Source organism: Crocodylus siamensis, chromosome 3 (genome assembly GCF_052110815.1).
Source record: "Crocodylus siamensis isolate JL-2025a chromosome 3, ASM5211081v1, whole genome shotgun sequence".
Classification (NCBI taxonomy): Eukaryota; Metazoa; Chordata; order Crocodylia; family Crocodylidae; genus Crocodylus; species Crocodylus siamensis.
This window is the reverse complement of record NC_143397.1, coordinates 215,318,292-215,339,046: the sequence shown is the minus strand read 5'-3', so window position 1 is coordinate 215,339,046 and position 20,755 is coordinate 215,318,292. Positions and strand designations below refer to the sequence as shown.

Sequence of the window (20,755 nt, the reverse complement as noted above, 5' to 3'; positions counted from 1 at the left end):
GGCTGGGAGCTGGAGCTTCAGGTGGAGCCCCTGTGCACTGGCCCAGGATCCACACACCTGCAGCTCCCCACCACCTGGATGGGTTCATGGTGTCTGCATGTGTCCCCGTGGCCACTGTCACTTCCTCAAGTTAGCTGCTGCCTGGAGCAGTTCAGCAGGGACAAGAGGAAGAAAAGGAGCTACTGATGGCGGGGGGAGCTGAGCAGTACCTAGGCAGTTGCAAGTGCACTGGGGTTGGCCCCACCAGGAAGCCATGCACACTGGCCAGGGATGTCAGCAGGCACAGGCAGGAATGCAGCACAGGCTTCCCTGGGCAGAAGCCAGCAGGGCTCAGCCCCTTATGGAAAACCGCAGGTGCAGCCATGAGCTAGAAATCAATTGGTGGGTGTCTGCCCACAAGCCAGATCCAATCAGTTGGTGGGCTAGATCCACCCTGCGGACTGTATTTTGCACACCACTGCTATAGAGAACTTTTTTCCTTGAAGACTACCGACCTGTCCATTTGCCATGAGGGCGAACACACTCTGTGCAACTGGGATTCACCCGAACCAAAGTCTCAGGGGAAATCAAAAATAGTTTCAAGCAAAGTATTTTAGAACCCTACATTACTGCAAACCTACCTTTTAACTTGACAAACTTAAATGATATTAAAGATGAAGCACTAGATGTTTCTGACTGGGCATTAGAACTTTTTCGCAAGTCCCTTTACATTAGATTATTACCTTATATTATTTTTTTAACTAACAACATGGAGATAAGCAGAAACACTCCTGTTAAGGCCACATTACAGCTGGGAAGTTTTGGGGGAAAACAGAAAATAAGAACACGTCAGGGTCAAAGCCCCACAGTGAAAACATGAGAATGGGAAAGGTGAGAGACCAAAGTTTGCAGCACATGAACTGAATCTGAGAGGCAGAAGGCACGGGAGACACTACTTCATAGGCACCCTACAGCAAGGCAGTCTGCTGTGTTAGTCTGAAGTGGAGCAGAAGGCAGGGCATAGCTGCACACTTAGCACCCCTCTACATGTGCAAATTAGGGATATGCCGATAAAGATTTTTTTGGCCAATACCGATGGCTGATTATTAACCAGCCACATCAGTCGATACTGATCTGACTGCCAATATGCAGCCCAGCAGCTTAGAAAGCAGCATCCGGAAGGTAAGCCGGGGGGGGGCAGGGAGGAGAGAAGGGGCATAGGAGGGGTGGATTGAGGCAGGGAGTGGGGCATGGGCAGGCACTGCCCAGCCAAGGTGGGGTGGGGGATAGAGCCACAGGCAGCTTGCCCAAGGGGGGGGAAGTGGCAGCTCCCACCATTGTGTGCATCCCTGGGAAAAGCATAGGGGAAATATGCCGATTGGATTTGTGTATGGATCGAGGGCAAGCCGCCCACTGTGGGCTTGGGGTCAGAGGCTGGGCTGGGGCTGCGCTGGGGGTGGGCAATGGTAGCACTGGGAGGGTGGACTACAGTCACCCCAAAATACCCCATAGCCCCCCCTCCCAGTGGTGCCACTACCCTCCCCACCTCCACCCACCCCGAGCACAGCCCCAACCCTCCCACCAGGAAGAGTTCAATGCAGCTCCCAGCTCCAAACTTGCAGCAGGCAGCCTGCCCTTGTGCCCCCCAGATTTGTGCATGGGACATGACTCCCATACCTCCTGTGGGAAGCATGCAGTGCTGGAAACCGTCCTCCCCACCCCCTGGATGAGCCACCCACCGCTCCATCCCATGCCCTGTCCCACCTACCCCAGCCCCACTCACTGTGGGGGGCCTCAATCTGCCCCCATTATGTTCCTTCCCCCACAAACTTACCAGATAGATGCTGCTCTCCAAGCTGCTGGGCTGCATTCCTGCCCACGTGCATGCTACTGCTGTGCACATGTACACAACATTTATCAGTGACATTATCAACCACATTGGCCAAAAAAAGCCAATTGCCAATCATGTTAATTTTCCTTTTATTGGTGCTGATACGATATGGACAAACATATCGGTGCACCTCTTTTGCAGATAAAGGCACAATGGGATCTAATGCACAATCTGCACAATCATGCCTCCTGCCATGCCACATGTGCATGACAAAAGATACTATTTTAGGATCATGCATTAGAGCTCATCACGCCTTACTACCACTGGAGGGCATGATCCCCTGCACTGGCTCTCACGGCTGCGAGCCCCACAGCGTTCTTCCCACTGCCCCCACTACAAGCCCTGCAGCCAACAAGGCTGTCCCTGCTGTGAGGCCCACAGTTGAACAGGCTCACAGCAGGGTCAGCAATGGGAATGCCATCATCACTGCAAGGCTTGTCAGCTGTGGGGCTGGCAGCAGGTGGTGCAGCCCCGCAGCTCAGAGCCCCTCAGGTGCCAGGGCTCCCAGCCACAGGGAAGCACCTGGCCATACATCTGATTAATGGCATGATTAGAACAAGCTACAAAGCTATCACACATTTTTTCTGAAGTAATTCTTTAACTTACTGCTTGCTTTATAACACCATCTAATGGATGAACTCGTAGCTGGATCACAACTTAAGGCATAATTACCTGGTTACTCCCCAGCCCCTGCTACACATTACATATATTATCAATCACACAATAAAGGTAGAGCAGAAGCATCCAAGTAATTCCCACACCACCCCAGTGACTGGGCAGCTATAAAAAGAGCCAGCCACCTACACCATTAGTATTGGAAAACACAGCAATGCTCTGGCTGGTTTCTAGCCAGCTTCCATTTGAGGCTGTAGCAGGGCCTTAAAGCTAAAAGCAGACAAGGCTTCCATGCCTCCTCTGCAACAAAGCTCACAGGGCTGGGCCCATCGATCCCACACGAGGAACCTGCCAAGGGTCCGAATTAGCACTTGGCCTGGGGAATGGCTGATCCCAGTGAATTAATCTTGCCCCAGACTCCCCCGTCCCGGCTAAGCCTCTGGGCCACAGACGCGCCCGCGCCCCGGCCGCCGCCCGCAGGGGAGATCCGGACCCGCCAGCAGACCGATGCCGAGGGTCATTATGACGCGCTGACGGCGACTGTGACGAAGCTGATGACAGCGCTCTTGGAACGCGGAGTCCTGGATTCCCCCGCCCGGCGCCGCGCAGCGCAAGGGGCGGCTGCTGCCGGCCCCGCTCACCCTGCAGCTCCCGCTTCTCCCTGCGCTGCCGCCTGGCCAGCAGCTGCACCGTGGCCTCCGCCGGGTCGTCCTCCCCGGAGCCGTCCATGGGGCTGCCGGCAGCTTCCGGGAGGCCGCACGCCGCCCCGCCCCTGCCGCCGCCGGCTCGCGAGGCGGTGGTGGCGCTCCAGCGCGGCCGCTCCCTCCCACCCAGCCCCGCGCCGCTGAGGCGGGTCCCTGTGGCGGCCGCAGGGCGGGGCCGCGCCTGCTCCCCGCCCCGCCCTCCGAAGTAGAGCGAGGCGGGGGTTCAGATCTATAGCTACATGCATGCGCATACGCACATATGCATACGGTTTGCTCTTTTGCTTTTTCCAGCTCTCCCAGATGCCTTGTCACACACTCTCTCACTCCAAACTTAATTATCTCAAGGACAAGCCTTTCTTTTTCCTAGAAAAGGAAAGACCTGAGTCGTCAGGTGCTGGGACAATAAATAGCACTGTGTATCACTCAAATGATGTTATGTGATTAGAGGTGCTGGTCTAAGGACATAGGCAGACATGGTTCTTTGGGTAAATGTGATTATACATTACAGAATTGTGTAATTATACACTACAGAATTTTGAGTATTATAGAAATACCCAAATGTCCTCATACAGATCAAGGCCTCACCGTTATATTTTCTGAGTCTCAATTATGAGGCAACAGCAAACCCAAAACGGTTTTACAGAACACTGTTTGAAGGAATTTATACTTTTAATATTTTATTTTTCAGTCATCTGTGTGCCAACCTCTCTCTCAGGAGTTTTGATGAAAAAGGAACACCAATTTCTACTATCAGTCCAAACAGGCAGAAGAGTCTGTAAACATTGCATAATTTGCAAAACAAAAGTAGTAAAGGTTGCAAGATAAAACCCTAATTCACATGTAATTATATTGGCATTAATATTACTTTTATTTATATTATAATCAATAAGTCTTCCATGATATAAGATCAACTGTATAATTTTAAAAAGTGACAGAAACCTTTAAAATAATAGTAGACCAGATCTTCAGGTGGTATAACTAGATTGAGAGGCATCAATTTAACTAAAACTGCAATTTACATCAGCTGCAGAATGAGTTTGTCTACAAATGTTAAAGCAAAATATGCTGAGAGTATGCATTCCACTGCTTAGTAATTGTTTATGAATTATGAAATAGGCCAGTGATTGATCCGCCCCCTCCCCCCCTGCCCAGCAGGTTAGTCTGGGGGGTAACGGGGGGAGGCAGATCAAGGCCCCTGTGGTGAGGGAGCGAGTAGGGTAGGGGCAGGGGTGAGTGGGGCCCTGGCTGGAGGGTCAGAGCCCAGGTGCCTTGTTCAGGCACATGGGGGGGCTCCTGCTGCTGCACACACCCCAGCGGAGGCATGGGGACACACACCTCCCTGATCTGTGCACAGGGTGAGGCGACTATTGTTGTTCGCTGGGCTTTGGTGGTAGAGGGTACAGAAAGGGATTGTCCCACTCACCTGGCTCAGCCTGGGCACCAGGGGGTGGGGCTCAGCCTAGCCCCGTGCGTCCTCACTCATACATTCTGCTGTTTCCAGACTGTGTCCCAGCAGCTCCCCACATGTGTCCTGAACATGGAGCCTCTGAGGGTTGATCTCAACCCATGGCTATGTTAGAAATATTATTAAAAATGCATTATGAATAGTGTTGTTAGAACAGCACAGCTAGCAGCTCTCCCTGGTGGGAGGAGGGGGTGGAGGAGAAACTACCAAGGGCTCTTTGTATTAAGGTATCACTCTCTTTGTTTTGCAAATTTACTATCTCTTTGTTACACTAAATCACACTTCCTTTCATGCTCCCTTCACTTCTCAGGCAGATAAGAGTAATTGCAATGATCCTGTCCTTGAGAAAGAGTGGGTTTGAACTTTTGGTAACCTGAAGAGCTTTTCTAAGCATGCGTAATTAGCTAATGCATATAAGCCTATCCGCCCCGCATACTTAAGTAGTTAATTATAATACACATGGGACGTATGAATTGACATATTTACATATATGTTTGTATGAACCGGAAATGAGTTGTAAAAGTTCCTGCTTCTGCACACGTGCTCAGGAGAGAGGGGATAAAGCCTGCTGAGAAGTTTCCCTCGGGGGCAGAGTGTGGTCTTTTGTCTTCGCTCTGACCCTATTTGCAAATATACCTTTTGTGTTGCTAATAGAGTGTGTCTGAGAGTTCTTCGCCTCCCGAGAAACGAACCGCAGCGTTTTTGCTTCAATCCTGGCACCCCAGACGGAACCTTCTCGTGGACTACCCCGGAATCCAGCGGCGGAGCACCTCCGGTACCAGGGAAAGTGCGCACCGAGCCGACTTTTTGGGCTCGCCCCTGGAATCTGAGGCGTGAGTCGGGATATTCGGGAAGTTAAAGGCTCCCGTGCATATTTCCAGTTTCTGGAGACGCCAGACACACTTCGGTATTTTGATCGAGATCTCTGGGGTATCTCAGTGAGTATACGAACTCCCTTTGCCCAATTTGGTTCTGGATCCAAAACGGGGCGTGCATGATCGCTGGGGAATTTTTCGGCCTCAGCTTTCAATAAACCTTCTGTTACAAGGATCTTTTGGTATTTGGTGTGCCTTGGGCGCACTCTTGTGGGCAAAATGAGTATGGCTCGCTCCCGTGTAGAAAATTCAGATGCGCCCCTACAGTTCATTTTATGTCATTTCAATAAGTTTGCAAAGCCGGCCGATTACGAAGTAAAAATGAAAAAAGGTGATTTAATTAAGTTTTGTCAACTCGAGTGGCCAACATTTGGGGTCCACTGGACCCCGAAAGGATCCTTTGTGGTAAAAGAAGTGATAGCTATCCATGAAATTGTTATGCAGAACGGGTATTGGAATCACTTTCCTTATATTGATTGTTGGTTGTGGGTGGTTCAAAATCGGCCACCTTGGATTAAGAATTACTTAGTAAAGTCTCATGTGATGGTTGTTAAAGAAAAGACTCGAGAAGGACCGCCTGTACTCCTTGAGTCTGATGGGGGGGGAATTCTGAATTGGCTGAGTATCGGACCCGCGCTCCGGTTGCCCTGTCAGGTAGCGAAGATGAGTCAGACGCCTCCTCGGGATCCAGTCCCTCTGCACCACCGCCCCCTCCCTTAGGGAGACCACCACCGGCGTATCAAAGCATACCTAATGATTTAGAGCGTGAGCCTCAGCCAAGTGCCCCATCTGAATCGGGGAATAAGGGTTATTATTTGCGCAAGCCTGTAGAGTCACAGCCGGTGCTAAACTGCCCGATGCGAGAGGTTATTGGAGAAGGGGGCAATGCAACTTTTGTCTACACCCCATTTAGCACTTCAGATTTATTTAACTGGAAGAATCAGAGCCCCTTTTTTCGTGAAGACCCTGAAAAGATGAGGGACCTGTTTCGATCTATTGGGCAGACTCATCGACCCACTTGGGCTGATGTCCAGATGATGCTCCAGACCCTCCTAACCCCGGAGGAGAGGAGATTAGTGGTAGGAACAGCAGAACGTATTGCAGCAGCCAGAGTTGAGTCAGAGGGAGCTGCTGGTCATACTCTGCATGATACCTGCCCTGTTGAGGAGCCGAGATGGGATAATCATACTGCAGAAGGAAGAGAGCTGAGTGCACGGTATCTGGAAATTATAGTGGAAGCAATGGGAAAGGCAGTGCCTCAGGTTACTAATCTGTCTAAGTTGTATGAAGTGAGACAGGGAAGAGAGAAGGATCCCTCAGCTTTCCTTGGGAGGCTGTATGAGGTGTTTCGCAGGTTTTCGGATCTGGATCCAGAAGCCCCAGATAATCAACGCATGGTAAATCTTATGTTTATTGGTCAATCTGCTGCTGATATCCATAAGAAGTTACAAAAAACTGAGGGAGGTGCTAGGAAACCGATTTCAGAGCTGGTGGAAATTGCATATAAGGTATGGGAATCGTGAGCAAGTGCAGGAGCGCAAGGAGGATAAAAAGGCTCAGCGACAGATGGCAGCACTAGCAGCTGCTATAACTAGAGATAACCCTGGAAAGGCTGGGATACAGAAGGGGAAAGGAGAAAGAGTGGGAGCAGACGTTTGTGCTTATTGCAAAGAGAAAGGACACTGGAAGAGGGAATGCCCAAAGCTGAAGGAGAAGAGAGAGGGGGAACTGAGAGGTCACCTCATGCGGGCAGAAGAAAAGAGTGAGGACTCAGAATGAAGGGGACGGGGATCTAATACCACTACCCTTCGGGTTGGAGCCCGAGAAAATCCCATGGTAACCATTAGAGTTGGTGGCAAAAACTTTGAAGCCTTGGTGGATACTGGGGCTACATTTTCAATGATTCCAGAAAAAAACCCCTGTGCAAAAACTAGTGAACAGCATGTACTTGTGGAAGGAATTGAGGGAACGCAAACTCGACTCCCTGTTTGTAAACCACTCCTCACCAAAGTGGGAGACCATTTGCTCGAGCACTCCTTTGTATATTCACCAAGTTGCCCGGTTGCACTCCTTGGGCGGGACTTACTCACAAAATTGCAAGCTGAGATCTTTTTCAGAGACGATCAGATGGTGGTCCAGCTACCTGTCAAGCAGAGCTCTAACTATCAGATGGCTCTCCTGGAGGACTGACGCCCTGCAGTAAGTTTGGAAGATCACATGATTGGAGTAGACCCTTCGGTATGGGCTGATGGAACCCCTGCGCGAGCTAAGTCAGTCTCCCCAGTAAGGATCGTACTCAAGGATGGGGAGGGGCCCGTTCGGGTAAAGCAGTACCCACTCAGCCGAGCGGCCAGAGCTGGACTCAAGCCGTTAACAGAGAAATACAAGAGGTACGGATGGCTAGTGGAAGGGTCCTCACCCTATAACACCCCCATCCTTGGAGTGCCGAAGGCAGATGGGGTCTCATACAGACTGGTCCAAGACCTACGAGCAGTAAATAAGAAGGTCCTTTCAGACCATCCTGTAGTCCCGAACCCTCACACGATTTTGACACAAGTACCGGGGGAAGCTGAAATATTTTCAGTGCTAGATTTGAAAGATGCTTTCTTCTCCATTCCTCTTCACTGAGAGAGTAAAAAATTGTTTGCTTTTGAATGGGAGGATCCAGACACTTTCCATAAAGACCAACTCATGTGGACAGTTCTTCCACAAGGATTCATAGCAGCCCCCCATATTTTCGGACTTGCCCTTCAGAAGGACTTGGAGGAGTGGAAGGGATCACACCCCACAGTGACTCTCCTCCAGTATGTGGATAACCTGCTAGTTGCAAGCCCAAACTTGCAGCTCTGCGAGGAAGCCACCAGGTCACTGCTAAACACTCTGGGGGAAAAAGGATATAAAGTCTCTAGAGAGAAAGCCCAAATATGTCAGCCTGAAGTCACATTTTTGGGATATAAGCTCTCAAAAGGAGTCAGAGCCCTAAGTGCAGATCGCATACAGGCAATCCAAGGTCTAACCCCACCTAAGTCACCCAAGGAGCTGCGGGCATTCCTAGGGTTAACTGGGTTCTGTCGATTATGGATACCAGATTACGGTGGGAAGGCTAGACCACTGTATGACTCACTGACTAAGGAGAGTCTCACTAAATGGAAATGGAATAAAAAAATGCAGCATGCCTTTGATCTGCTGAAGGCAGCATTAATCCAGCCCCCTGCCCTGGCCATCCCAAACAGTAAAAAGCCATATCGACTGTATGTTCATGAGAATCGAGGGGTTGCATCAGGGGTGCTGACACAGCCATCAGGCCCGACCTGGAGACCCGTGGGATATTATTCAAAGGTTCTAGATCCAGTTGCACTCGGGTGGCCAGCCTGTCTTCGGGCTGTGGCAGCCACAGCAGTGGTTGTTGAAGAAGCCCAGAAGATAGTCATGGGTGCGAATATGAAAATATTCACTCCTCATGGAGTTCCCCAGATCCTAGAGACTGAGGGAGGAAAGTTTCTTAACCCCTCCAGACAATCACGGTATAAGATATTTTTGCTCTCTAATCCAGGACTTACTTTCAAACATACTACAGCCTTCAACCCTGCAACCTTGCTGCCGGAGCCAGGGAAACCGACGCATGACTGCCTTGAGGTCCTGAACCAAACCACACAGGTGCGACCTGATCTTGCTGAGAACCCAATTGAAGGCCCAGATGTTGAATACTTCGTAGACGGCTCCAGCTCTGTCATCGATGGAAAAAGACGAACAGGATGTGCAGTGGTAACCTTGGATAAGGTAGTATGGAGGGAGTCATTGCCGAGCTCATGGTCGGCACAGGCCGCGGAACTCACTGCGCTCACCCGAGCATTACAGCTGGGGACAGACCAGCGGGTTAATATATACACTGACTCTCGCTATGCTTTTTCTACAGTCCATGCGCATGGACTATTGTGAAAAGAAAGGGGTTTCATTACGGCCTCTGGAAATAAGATTGCTAATGGCCCCCAGATTATCAAGCTACTAGAGGCACTCCACCAGCCTAAAGAGGTAGCAGTCATTCATGTCCGGGCCCATGGGAAGGCTGCTGAGGAAAAGCATAAGCTTGGAATGCAAAGGCTGATGCAGCAACAAAGGAAGCCGCATTTATTGGGGGAGAAGCGAAGGAGGTATCCAGGCAGGCCATGTCCCATGCCATATGGCCATACGTCCAGGATTTAGTCCCACAGTATTCCCCTGAAGAAGATAAGGTTGCACAGAAAGCTTGTGCAGAAAAGAACTCCCAGGGGTGGTGGATAGTACCGGGAGGGAAAGTCATGATACCCAGGCCATTGCTTCGGGAGGTGCTGCAACAGCTCCATGCAAGAACCCATATGGGAGGCTTGGCCATGGGTGATCTAGTGATCCGCCAAGCAGTAGCCCCAGGGCTATATGTAGAAGCTCAGCGCATTGCTACCAAGTGCATCACATGCCAGAAAGTAAACCCTCGAAGGAAACCCCCTGTGCCAATGGGAGGTAGACCCTGGGCAGCATACCCTGGACAGGCATGGCAGATTAATTTTGCCGAGCTCCCACGGTCTGGACATCATGGGTTTTTACTTGTCATGGTAGACCAGCTCTCTGGTTGGGTCGAGGCCTGGCCCACCAGGACTGCCACTGCGGCTACAGTAGTGAAGTATTTGTTGCAGAAGATCATTCCCCGGTATTCCCTGCCTGAGTCCATTGAGTGGGATCAAGGACAACACTTCGTGGGAAAAGTGGTTCAAGAAGTCGCGCAAACTCTCAAGGTTACTTGGAAACTACACACACCATGGAGACCACAGAGTTCAGGACAAGTGGAACGCATGAATAGGACTTTAAAGACTCTGCTCACCAAAATCTGTATTGAGACACACCTTAAGTGGCCTCAAGCATTGCCGCTAGCTCTTACTTGCATTCGAAACACTCCCCGACGGGGCCTCAAATTGACCCCATATGAAATTATGTTTGGCAAACCGCCTCGAGTCTTACCCCCTGGGATGCGAGAAAATGTAACTTTTGAATTAGGTAATAGTGAGCTTCATATGTATGTTATTGCTTTGCAGTCTGTCTTGTCTTCTCTTCACAGGTATGCAGCCTCCTTTCAGCGTCTGCCTTTAGACGTACCGGTACATGACTTCTCCCCGGGAGACTGGGTCTTGGTGCAGCGGTGGAAAAAGGAACCCTTGACTGAGAGGTGGAGTGGCCCTTTTCAGGTACTTCTAACAGCCCACACTGCTGTAAAGGTTGCTGGCCATGATCGTTGGATACACCATACCTGTGTGAAATGACATCCACGAGCGTCGGAAGACATCAACTCCCAAGACGAGCTCACTCCGGAAGCTGAGTCGTCTTCGGAACAAGAAGCCAGCAAGTGGAGCTGTGAACCTACTGGTGATCTCCAAGTGCGCCTAAGACGGCTTAATCAGAGCTCAGAAAATTAGACAAGAAAGTAAAAGAGAAACATTTAGGCTGTGTTTGAGCTCATAAAAGGGAAAATATGGTGGGAATCTTAATATGCCTTGTTGCTGTCTGTATAGTGAAGAAAGTAGAATTGAGCAGCTTTAGCCGCTGGCCCACACCCTCGCTTTCCCAGATTGCTCCCCCAGGGACAAATTTGTATGTTGATATGATGGAAAGAATTGCAGGTACTTTTAATCTTACCAACTGCTGGGCCTGTGGGGGGCTCCGAGAAGCCGGAGAACAGTGGCCTTGGAGGGCTTTTCCTTTGGCCCCAAAATGGTTGGTCAGTGACAAGGCGGATGTTAAGAGTACTGGTCAAAAATGGGATGAGAACCGCAGCTGAGATCTTTCCCAAGTGGCATTAGGAGAGTACTGTATTAGCAGTAATGGTACAGAGAGGAGTTTGGGACATAGCCAGCGTACATGGACATTGAAATGGACCCGAGTATGCAGCAAGTATGCTGATCAATGGAATTCTGCTGTTGTTAGGCTCCCAATCTCCACGCAGATGCAAAAGGTCAAAAGAACAAGAATATTACCTTTCGATCCTGACCCTACAAGATGTGAGGCATATGAAAAGGCCCGAAGTGAACGATTCACCTACATCTATAATTGACAATGGGCACACCCAAATGGCACGGTGGCAAGGTTTAATACATATTGGAGTGCCTTAAATGACACAAATGAAATAACCGAGTGCGAGTATAGGGATAAAGATGGCGTATAGAAATGTCAGTTTAAACTGAGTAACTATTACACTGGCCCTTTAGGGCATAGGGGCAACAAATACTATCCCCTTCTTTTCCACAACCGTGACCCCCTAGCCTTGGGAGGGGAAAACAGGGCCCTAAAAGGACATTATTGGATTTGTGGAAGGCGGGCCTATACGGTACTGCCACGAGGGTGGACAGGAACCTGCTATATTGGAGTAATTGTACCATCTTTCTTTTTGCTACCATCTGAGGTCGGAAATAAGCTGGGAGTCTTTTTGTATGATGATTGGAAAAGGGCCAAAAGAGGTATTGATGTAAGTTTGACACAGGGTGGCTCCCAAAAGTGGAAGGAGGATGAGTGGCCTCCTCAGAGGATTATTGAGTATTATGGACCAGCTACATGGGCTAATGATGGGAGTTGGGAATACCGGACACCAATATATATGCTAAATACAATCATCCGGTTGCAGGCAGTCTTGGAAGTAATTACTAACCAGACTGCCACTGCTCTCGAATTACTGGCCCGACAGAGTTCTCAGATGAGGGAAGCCATATACCAAAATCGAATGGCTTTAGACTATTTACTCGCAGAGAATGGCGGAGTCTGTGGAAAGTTCAACCATTCTAATTGTTGTCTCCAAATAGATGATAACGGGAAAGTAGTCTTAGAGATTGCCAAAGAGATCAGGAAAATAGCCCATGTACCAATACAAACGTGGGAAACCACATGGAATAAAGACTGGTGGTTTAAATTATTTGGAGGACCCTGATGGAAAAAAGTAGGATTTGTGCTTTTGTGTGCTCTGACTGGTTTGATTTTTATCCCTTGCCTTATTCCTTGTCTCACTAGATTGATAACCACCACAGTAGAAGAAATGCAGGTCGCAGCAGTCCCTCTGAAAGCACAGACTGCAGCAAAAGTCATGGTCCTCAGAAAAATTCCTTGTAATTATCTTGATTTGCCTAAATGAAGTAAAGAGCAGAAAGCATCTTGAGGGGGGATATTGTTAGAAATATTATTAAAAATGCATTATGGATAGTGTTGTTAGAACAGCACAGCTAGCAGCTCTCCCTGGTGGGAGGAGGGGGTGGAGGAGAAACTACCAAGGGCTCTTTGTATTAAGGTATCACTCTCTTTGTTTTGCAAATTTACTATCTCTTTGTTACACTAAATCACACTTCCTTTCATGCTCCCTTCACTTCTCAGGCAGATAAGAGTAATTGCAATGATCCTGTCCTTGAGAAAGAGTGGGTTTGAACTTTTGGTAACCTGAAGAGCTTTTCTAAGCATGCGTAATTAGCTAATGCATATAAGCCTATCCGCCCCGCATACTTAAGTAGTTAATTATAATGTACATAGAACATATGAAGTGACGTATTTACATATATGTTTGTATGAACCGGAAATGAGTTGTAAAAGTTCCTGCTTCTGCACACGTGCTCAGGAGAGAGAGGATAAAGCCTGCTGAGAAGTTTCCCTCGGGGGCAGAGTGTGGTCTTTTGTCTTCGCTCTGACCCTATTTGCAAATATATCTTTTGTGTTGCTAATAGAGTGTGTCTGAGAGTTCTTCGCCTCCCGAGAAACGAACCACAGCGTTTTTGCTTCAGCTGTTAGAACGCACTATTAAAACTCAGGTCTTTCCTTTTCTAGGAGGATTTGATAATTGTATTTTCATGTTCCTTTATGGAAGCAAGTGTGTGTGTGTACACACACACACACACACACAAAATATATACAGCAGCAAGCTTTTGTATATGTGTTTGTAAGTTATATAGATTTATACAAATACATATATGCATGCACACACATAGTTTTTTAAAACTTTCTTAATGATCTTTTATATTTAAAATGAATAAGAAATACTATTATTCTCCTGCACTGTTTTATATTTTATTATCTTCTCTAGATCTTGCAGTGTTTCAGCTAACACAATAAATATCGTTGTTTTATATGCAGACAAGGTTCTTGAGTAGATGTGACATCTTTTATTAGACCAACTGAGTAGCTGGAAAAAAGTTCTTAGCAAGCTTCCATGTGCAAACACCCTTCTTCAGGCATAAGGAGTCTCTAGATCCTTGTAATTACCAGTCAAGACATAAACCTTGATTCTGGATCTCTTATACAGGCCAAATTCTCATTGGCAGCAGTTGAAATTTTGTCATTTTAAAACTGCAAGATTTGACCCAGCCCAAAATATCTACACTATAAAGAAAAAGACAAAGTTTGTGTGCCCTACCACTTGCACACAAGAGACCGTCACAGTGCAGCAGACGGTGTTATTTGAACACTACGCAAGGGGCTTCTGACTGTTAGAAATGGAGTATTGTTAGAATATTGTTAGAAATGGAGTGTTGTTAGAAATGCACAGTTTGCATCTCGTACCTGATAAGCAAAAAACACTGCCAAGGACTTTTTTCCTTGGCTAGCTTTGCTACAGTTTTTCTTATGCTAAATCACTCTCCCTCCTCCACACTCCCCCTGGTATTCTCATGCAGATTACAGAAGCTGGAATTCAACTGACTGTGTCCTTGAAAGGAGGGGGGATTTAAACTCTTGGTGACCTAAAGAACTTTCTGAGCATGCACAATTAGCTGATGCATATTCACCTATCCGCCCTGCATACTTAAGTAGTTAATTATAATATACATGCGATGGATGAAGTGACGTAGTCACATACATGTTTGTATGAAACGGAAATGAGCTGTAAGAGTTCCTGTTTCTGCACACGTGCCCAGGAGGGGAAGGATAAAATACCAGCTGAGAATTTCCTCAGGGGTTCGGAGTAATCTGAGTCCTTTGACTCTGCTCCGACCCTATTTGCAAATACACCTTTTGTGCTGCTAATAAGTGTGTGTCTGAGATTTCTTTTTGCGCGCCTCCAGAGAAATGAACCACAAATTTTTGCAACATGACCACAATTGATACTTTCAAGGCACATCCATGGCTCCGCACTACTGCACTCCACTTAACCCTGTGCAACAGCAAGCTGCAGCAAGGTCACACTGGAAAGAGCATACCTAGAAATAAAAGATGAGAGTGTCACCTGACAAGGAGGGGGCTGGGCTTGAGCTGGTCAGTCAGTCCAGCCCGAAGTACCATGGGGAGAGGAGCTCCTGGTAGCAGGGCTCCTGAGAGAATTGCTGAGCTAGGAGAAAATGCATTGAGCATGGGAACAAGGCCAGGCCCCAGAAACAGGCCAGGCCTTGGAACATATAGGCCGGGGAAGAGGAGTGGTGAGCCCGTAGCCTAGAGAGGGGCAGCAGAGAGCAGAAGGCCAGGGTGCCTGAGGCCCAGCTATTGAATAGAGCACAGCCCAATAGTGGCAAGGCAGGCCTTGGAACAGATAGGCCTGGGGACAATGGTGGTTGTGGAAGGAAGGAGCTGAAGGAGAGGTATGGAGATCCCAGCTGGCCCAGAGAGAAATGGGGCCAGGAGGAAGAGGGAACCTGGGGCCCAGAGACAGGTACTCAGGAGAAGGTCTGATGCCTGGGGACCAGGAGGGTGTTACCTGTCAGCTCAGTGTTCCTGGGGAACCCTGGTGCAGTACCCAGCCTGTGCGACTCATGAAGGACCCCCCCCCCCCCCACACACACACACACACCTGCCTGAACCAGAAAAAAGGCAATGAAGATGCAGTAAGAGATGCACCTAAACCTCTCCGGACAAGGGTGACAGGATTAAGGGAATTCCCCTAGTCCCATCTGCCTCAGAGATGAGAAAGGGAGGCACCTCCATTAGCATTCAGAATGGAGAACAGAAATTCCAAGGCCGGGACCACACTGAACTCCACGACCAGAGAAGAGGGGGAGCATTGCATGATGGGGGATCCCTGCTCCAAATCTTTTACCCATAAACAAACCTAGTGTTCTCCCTTGAACCATTGTTATTTCCCTACAAAAACCCCTACCCAAGCTCAAGTTTTTGTTCTGGTGTTTGGATCCAAACACTGCACCAATTCCACTGGGACTTCACCTTTTCCTTTCTTGCCTGAAATATCTTCACTGATTGTGCTGGGGGCTCTACCTGTCTCACACCCCCTGGACCTGAATCTGAACAAACTGTCTGCAAGCTCCCCAAACACATAGGAACCTCAACCAGTTCAAGCGCCTTGGCCTCTTCAGGCACAGGTTTATAAGCCTGACTTTTGTTGATCAAACCTGAGCTAGACTTCCCCAAATACCCAACTGAAACTGTCCAATATTGTAACTGCTTTGTTTGTTTGTCTCTCCTTGTATGGCTATTCCTACTACTGCCATTATACATTTCACATACCTGGCAATAAAGTAATTTTTATGGTCAAGCTGGTTGCCATACTCTCTCTGTCCCTCATTTACTCTTCCTTCTCCTCAACCTCCCCATTTGCTCTGCAGCAATGCTTCTTTTACCTATGCCAAAGATCTCTGTAAAGCCCAAAAATCCTGTGGGGTTTGGTCATCAAGGAAGTTACTACCAGGACAACTGGGACAAGAGATTGGGGACTGCTGAGCCAGGGCATATGAGGGTGTCAGCCTGTTAATTCTGCTTGACCCAGCCTGGCTCAGACGTACTCTGTTCTTGTGCTGAGTTCGGGGCACATGAGGGTGTCAGCCTGGAAATGCTGAGTAACCCTGACTGCTCAGACGTGCTCTGTTAATCTGTGTGTGTGTGTATATGTTCGACTGATTTGGTAGCTGGAGGAACCCAGACCCACTGAAACTAAACCTTGCAAGGTAGCTCCACTGGGGGTGAGGACTTGCAGAAGGGCGAGATAGAACTCCATATAGAAACACAAATGACACAAACAGTACATTGATAGACATGGGCAACTGGTGCCTCCTAAGTCTGCGGGGGCACCAGTGGGGCATCACCAGCAGGGTCCCAGTGGCCAGCTGGCAATCAGGGAGAAAGGGTCCTCCAGTGGCTGGTCATCTAGCGTGCCAGTAGAGCCAATTTCAGGGTGGGGGGCACTAGCACTCTCCTAGCCCCCCTACCAGCCAAAGCACTTGCTGTCAGGGGGGCACCAGCACTCTCAGAGGGGTGGGGAGGGGCACATGGCCCACCTGTGCATCGCCTATATTGATAGAATTACAGAGAGTCCAGAAACATAACTCATTTATCAGCGTGCACCCCAAAGGGACAAGTAAATCTGGTAACAAGAATCTAGTGGCCAAGAGGAATTAGGGTACATTGAGAGAAACTCCAGTGCCTGGGGTCAGAGTGTGGGGCCAGAGAGCCCATAGAAGGGTAGAGTGTGGGGCCAAAGGGCCCAAGCCCAAAGAGGGCAATGTGTCAGCAGGATTAGAAAGTCCCGAGGTCTGGAGCCCAGGAGGGGTAAGCATCAGCAAGGCCTGGGAGCCCAGAAGTCCCACTGGCCCAGGAGCAGGGCCAGAACCCAGAGATGGGCTGAACACCAGAGACTGCCAGGGCCTGGGAGCCCAGAAATCTCACCTGGCTTAGGAGCAGGAGCAGGGCCATGGAATAGATCGGCCAAAGATTGGGTGTCACAGCTGGAGACCAAGGGGGCCAAAGAACCTGCAAGCCAGGAAGAGGGAGGACTGGGGCTGGAAGCCCATAGCCCAGGAAGGGTATCTGCTGTTGGCAGATCATGGGTATTGAGGAGGATGGAGCCCATAAAATTAGCCCTTAAGGCAATGGCCATTGGCACCTGTGGTCCTAAGAGTAAGACCAGGCTTGGGAAGCCCTGGAGCAGCCTCCCTTTCATCAGAAGTTAACAACAACAAGGCATGGCAAGCGAGTAAAGGAGAAAGGGTCATCGTGACCACCACTGGGACTAGCACTTGCTACATGCAGCTGTACATAATCCTTCCTAACAGGCTCTTCTTTCACTGAGTTTGTGCTGAGAGTTTGCTGATGTACATACATCATAAACGGTAAAACCCACAACCTCAGATATTATAGCAAGGATGCCCAAATTTGTTTTACTCAGTGCTACACTGACAACTGCAAATAATAAATCAAAGCTTCTAGCACTCTTATCTTGATATTATAAAGATGCAGCATACAGAGAATGCAAAGGTCAGAATGTCATATGCTGTTTTGCCCTAAAGTTCTTTACTGGGACCTGCATTTCTTTTATATAGTGCCCTTCCCTGAGAATGATGCTGACATGGAGAAATCAATCATGCTGGGAGTGTAGCGCTTTAAGAGCAGCTGCTCCCTGCTTATAAAGGAGCCATGAGAGAGAGAGCCGCGCAGCAGGAAGGAGTGGGGGAAAAGGGGCAGAGTCTCCTCAATGGGGGAGAACAAGAAGAAGACCACGGGGAGGGGGCGAGCTGGGACGCCAGTCCAGTGAGAGAGAGAGGGCTGGACAAAGAAAAGCGGCGAATATATCCCGAGCAAGGGAAGGATCACCCAGGAGGGGAAGTGGAGAAGCCGCGAGAAGCAGAGACAAGAGCGGATCCCCTGAAAAAAAGAAAAGACAGTGAGAGAAGAGAGAGAGGAGTACAACAAAAACATAAGGAAACCTTACCTTTGATTTTTGGATTTTTAGTTGTTGACTATCCCTAGTGAGGGCTTGTGGACAAAACAAAATAAGAATTTTTTTTCTTTTACTTACCTGAAAGTTAAAGGTGGAGATTTCAAAGCAATCCCTGGTTCAGCTCTGAAAGGTAGATGGACCGATCACGGCATCAATGAAGATAAGAACACTTCAAAGGCGTCTCTAAAAAAACAAAAAAAGTTGTTTTTTTTTTTAATGGTCAAGAGTATAACATGCTGTCCACATCCCTCTTGAAGTGCGGCGCCCAGAACTGGACGCAGTATTCCAGCTGCGGCCTACACCAGTGCCACATAGAGGGGGAGGATCACCTCCTTGGACCTGCTTGAGATGCATCTGTGGATGTATGACAAGGTGCGGTTGGCCTTCCTGACTGCCTCCCCACACTGCCGGCCCATGTTCATCTTGGAGTCAATGATGACTCCAAGATCCTTTTCCGCCTCCGTGCTGAAAAGAGGGGAGTTCCCCAACCGGTAGGTATGGTGCCAGTTGTTCCTCCCCAGGTGCATCAGCTTGCACTTGTCTGTGTCGAATCCCATCCTATTCACATCCGCCCACCCTTGTAGCCTGTCTAGGTCTGATTGAAGCCTGATGCTTCCTTCTAGTGTGCCCACATCCCCCCACATCTTAGTGCCATCAGCAAATTTGAACAGGGTGCTTTTTACCCCCTCGTCCAAATCACTGCTGAAGATGTTGAACAGTGCGGGCCCGAGGACCGAGCCCTGCGGAACCCCACTGCCCACGTCCTTCCAGGTTGAGAAGGACCCATCCACCACCACCCTCTGGGTGCAGCCCTCCAGCCAGCTGGCGACCCAATTGACTGTGTGGGCGTCGACAACACAGTCCCCCAGTTTCTTAATGAGAACAGGGTGAGAGACAGTGTCGAATACCATCCGGAAGTCCAAGAAGGCATATCCACTATATCTACTGCTACCCCTGCATCTAATGATCTGGTAATCAGATCATAGAAGGCCACCAGGTTGGTCTGACAGGATCTGCCACTGATGAACCCGTGTTGGTTGCCCCTAAGCATGCAGTCCCCCGTTGGCCCCTCATGGATGTGTGCCAGCATAATTTTCTCAAACAGCTTGCCTAGGATCGAGGTAAGACTAACTGGCCTATAGTTTCCTGGGTCCTCCTTCCTCCCCTTTTTGAAGATGGGAACCATGTTGGCCCTCTTCCAGTCCTCTGGGACCACACCAGAGCACCACAAGTGCTCAGAGCCGTGCCAGGGGTCCTGCAATGACCTCAGCCAATTCCTTTAGGACTATAGGGTGGAGATCGTTTGGGCTGGCTGACTTGAACACGTCCAGCCCCTCCAGAAGCCCCCTAACTAGTTCCACGGCAACCCTTGGCCCAGGTGTACCTCCCCTGGGGCCCGAGGGGGGCCCTGCAGGGAGGTGGCTGTTCTGGTCCCTACTTAGGAAGACAGAGAAAAAGAAATCATTAAACATGTTAACTTTGTTGTCTGGTATGACGACCACATTACCTAACGCATCCTGCAAGGGCCCCACGTTACCCGGGACCTTCTTTTTGCCCCCTATGTATTTAAAAAAGGACTTCTTATTGTCCTTAATCTGAGAAGCTAGTCCTAATTCCATCTTTGCCTTGGCCTTCCTAACTGCCCCCCTACAACCTCGAGCGACTGCAGAATAGTCATCCCTGGTGATGACCCCTTCTTTCCATTGGGTATACGCCTCCTTTTTAGCAAGGAGACATTCCCGGATGCTTTTAGGGAGCCATGGAGGCTTATGTGCTCTCCTGCTCCCTTTGATCCTCATTGGGATTACCTTCCTTTGGGCTTGGAGGATTGCCTCCTTAGGTAGCAGCCACTCTCCTTGGACATCTGGCTTCCCTCCCCTCTGGGACCTCAGCACATCCCCAACTATCCTCCTTAGCTCATTGAAGTTTGCCCTTCTAAAGTCTAGGGCTGCTGCCTTACTGCATGCCTTTGCCACCTTGCACTGGATGGTAAATTCCAGCAGGCGATGATCGCTGTCGCCCAGGTGGTCGAGCACCCGCAGCCCCCTCACCAGGTCATCACCCGTGGCCAGCACTAGGTCCAACAAGGCATCCCCCCTGGTGGGGCTGTGCACCTCCTGGGTTAGATGGAGGTCCTACACTCTGTCTAAGAACCTACGTAAGCCGTCAGACCTGGCTGACTGCTCCTCCCAGCAGATGTCTGGGAAGTTCAGGTCCCCCATGACTACCACATCTTTAGCCTTCACTACCTCTGTGAGCTGACCCAAGAATTCCTGGTCAAGCTCTTCCCCCTGATTGGGAGGTCTGTAGAAGACCCCCACCGTTAAGTCTCTCTCCCCTCAACTGCCTTGTACTCTAACCCAAAGCACCTCAGAGTGCCCCTCCTCTGACTCCTTGCTAACTGACGAGGATGTGTATTCCTCCTTGATATAGAGTGCCACACCCCCACCTCTCCTTCCTATCGTGTCCCTCCTTTACAACCTATAGCCCTTGACATTCACCGCCCAGTCATGCGTAGTGTCCCACCATGTTTCCGTGATTCCCACTATGTCCGGGCTGGTGTCAGCTATC

The 20,755-nt window shown here is 49.3% G+C and overlaps 1 protein-coding gene across 4 annotated transcripts in view; it reads right to left on the bottom strand.

The window, feature by feature from the left end:
* The window catches only part of OTUD6B (OTU deubiquitinase 6B), a 17,466-nt gene extending 14,134 nt beyond the window's left edge, over nucleotides 1–3,332 (bottom strand). The window contains exon 1 of one of the 4 annotated variants that reach the window (XM_090040310.1): nucleotides 3,127–3,332. In XM_090040310.1, the coding sequence (XP_089896436.1) occupies nucleotides 3,127–3,214 (88 nt within the window). In that variant the 5' untranslated portion in view covers nucleotides 3,215–3,332. The other 3 variants (XM_090040313.1, XM_090040312.1, XM_090040309.1) reach the window with 3 other exon arrangements.
* Between the last annotated feature and the right edge of the window lie 17,423 nt (nucleotides 3,333–20,755).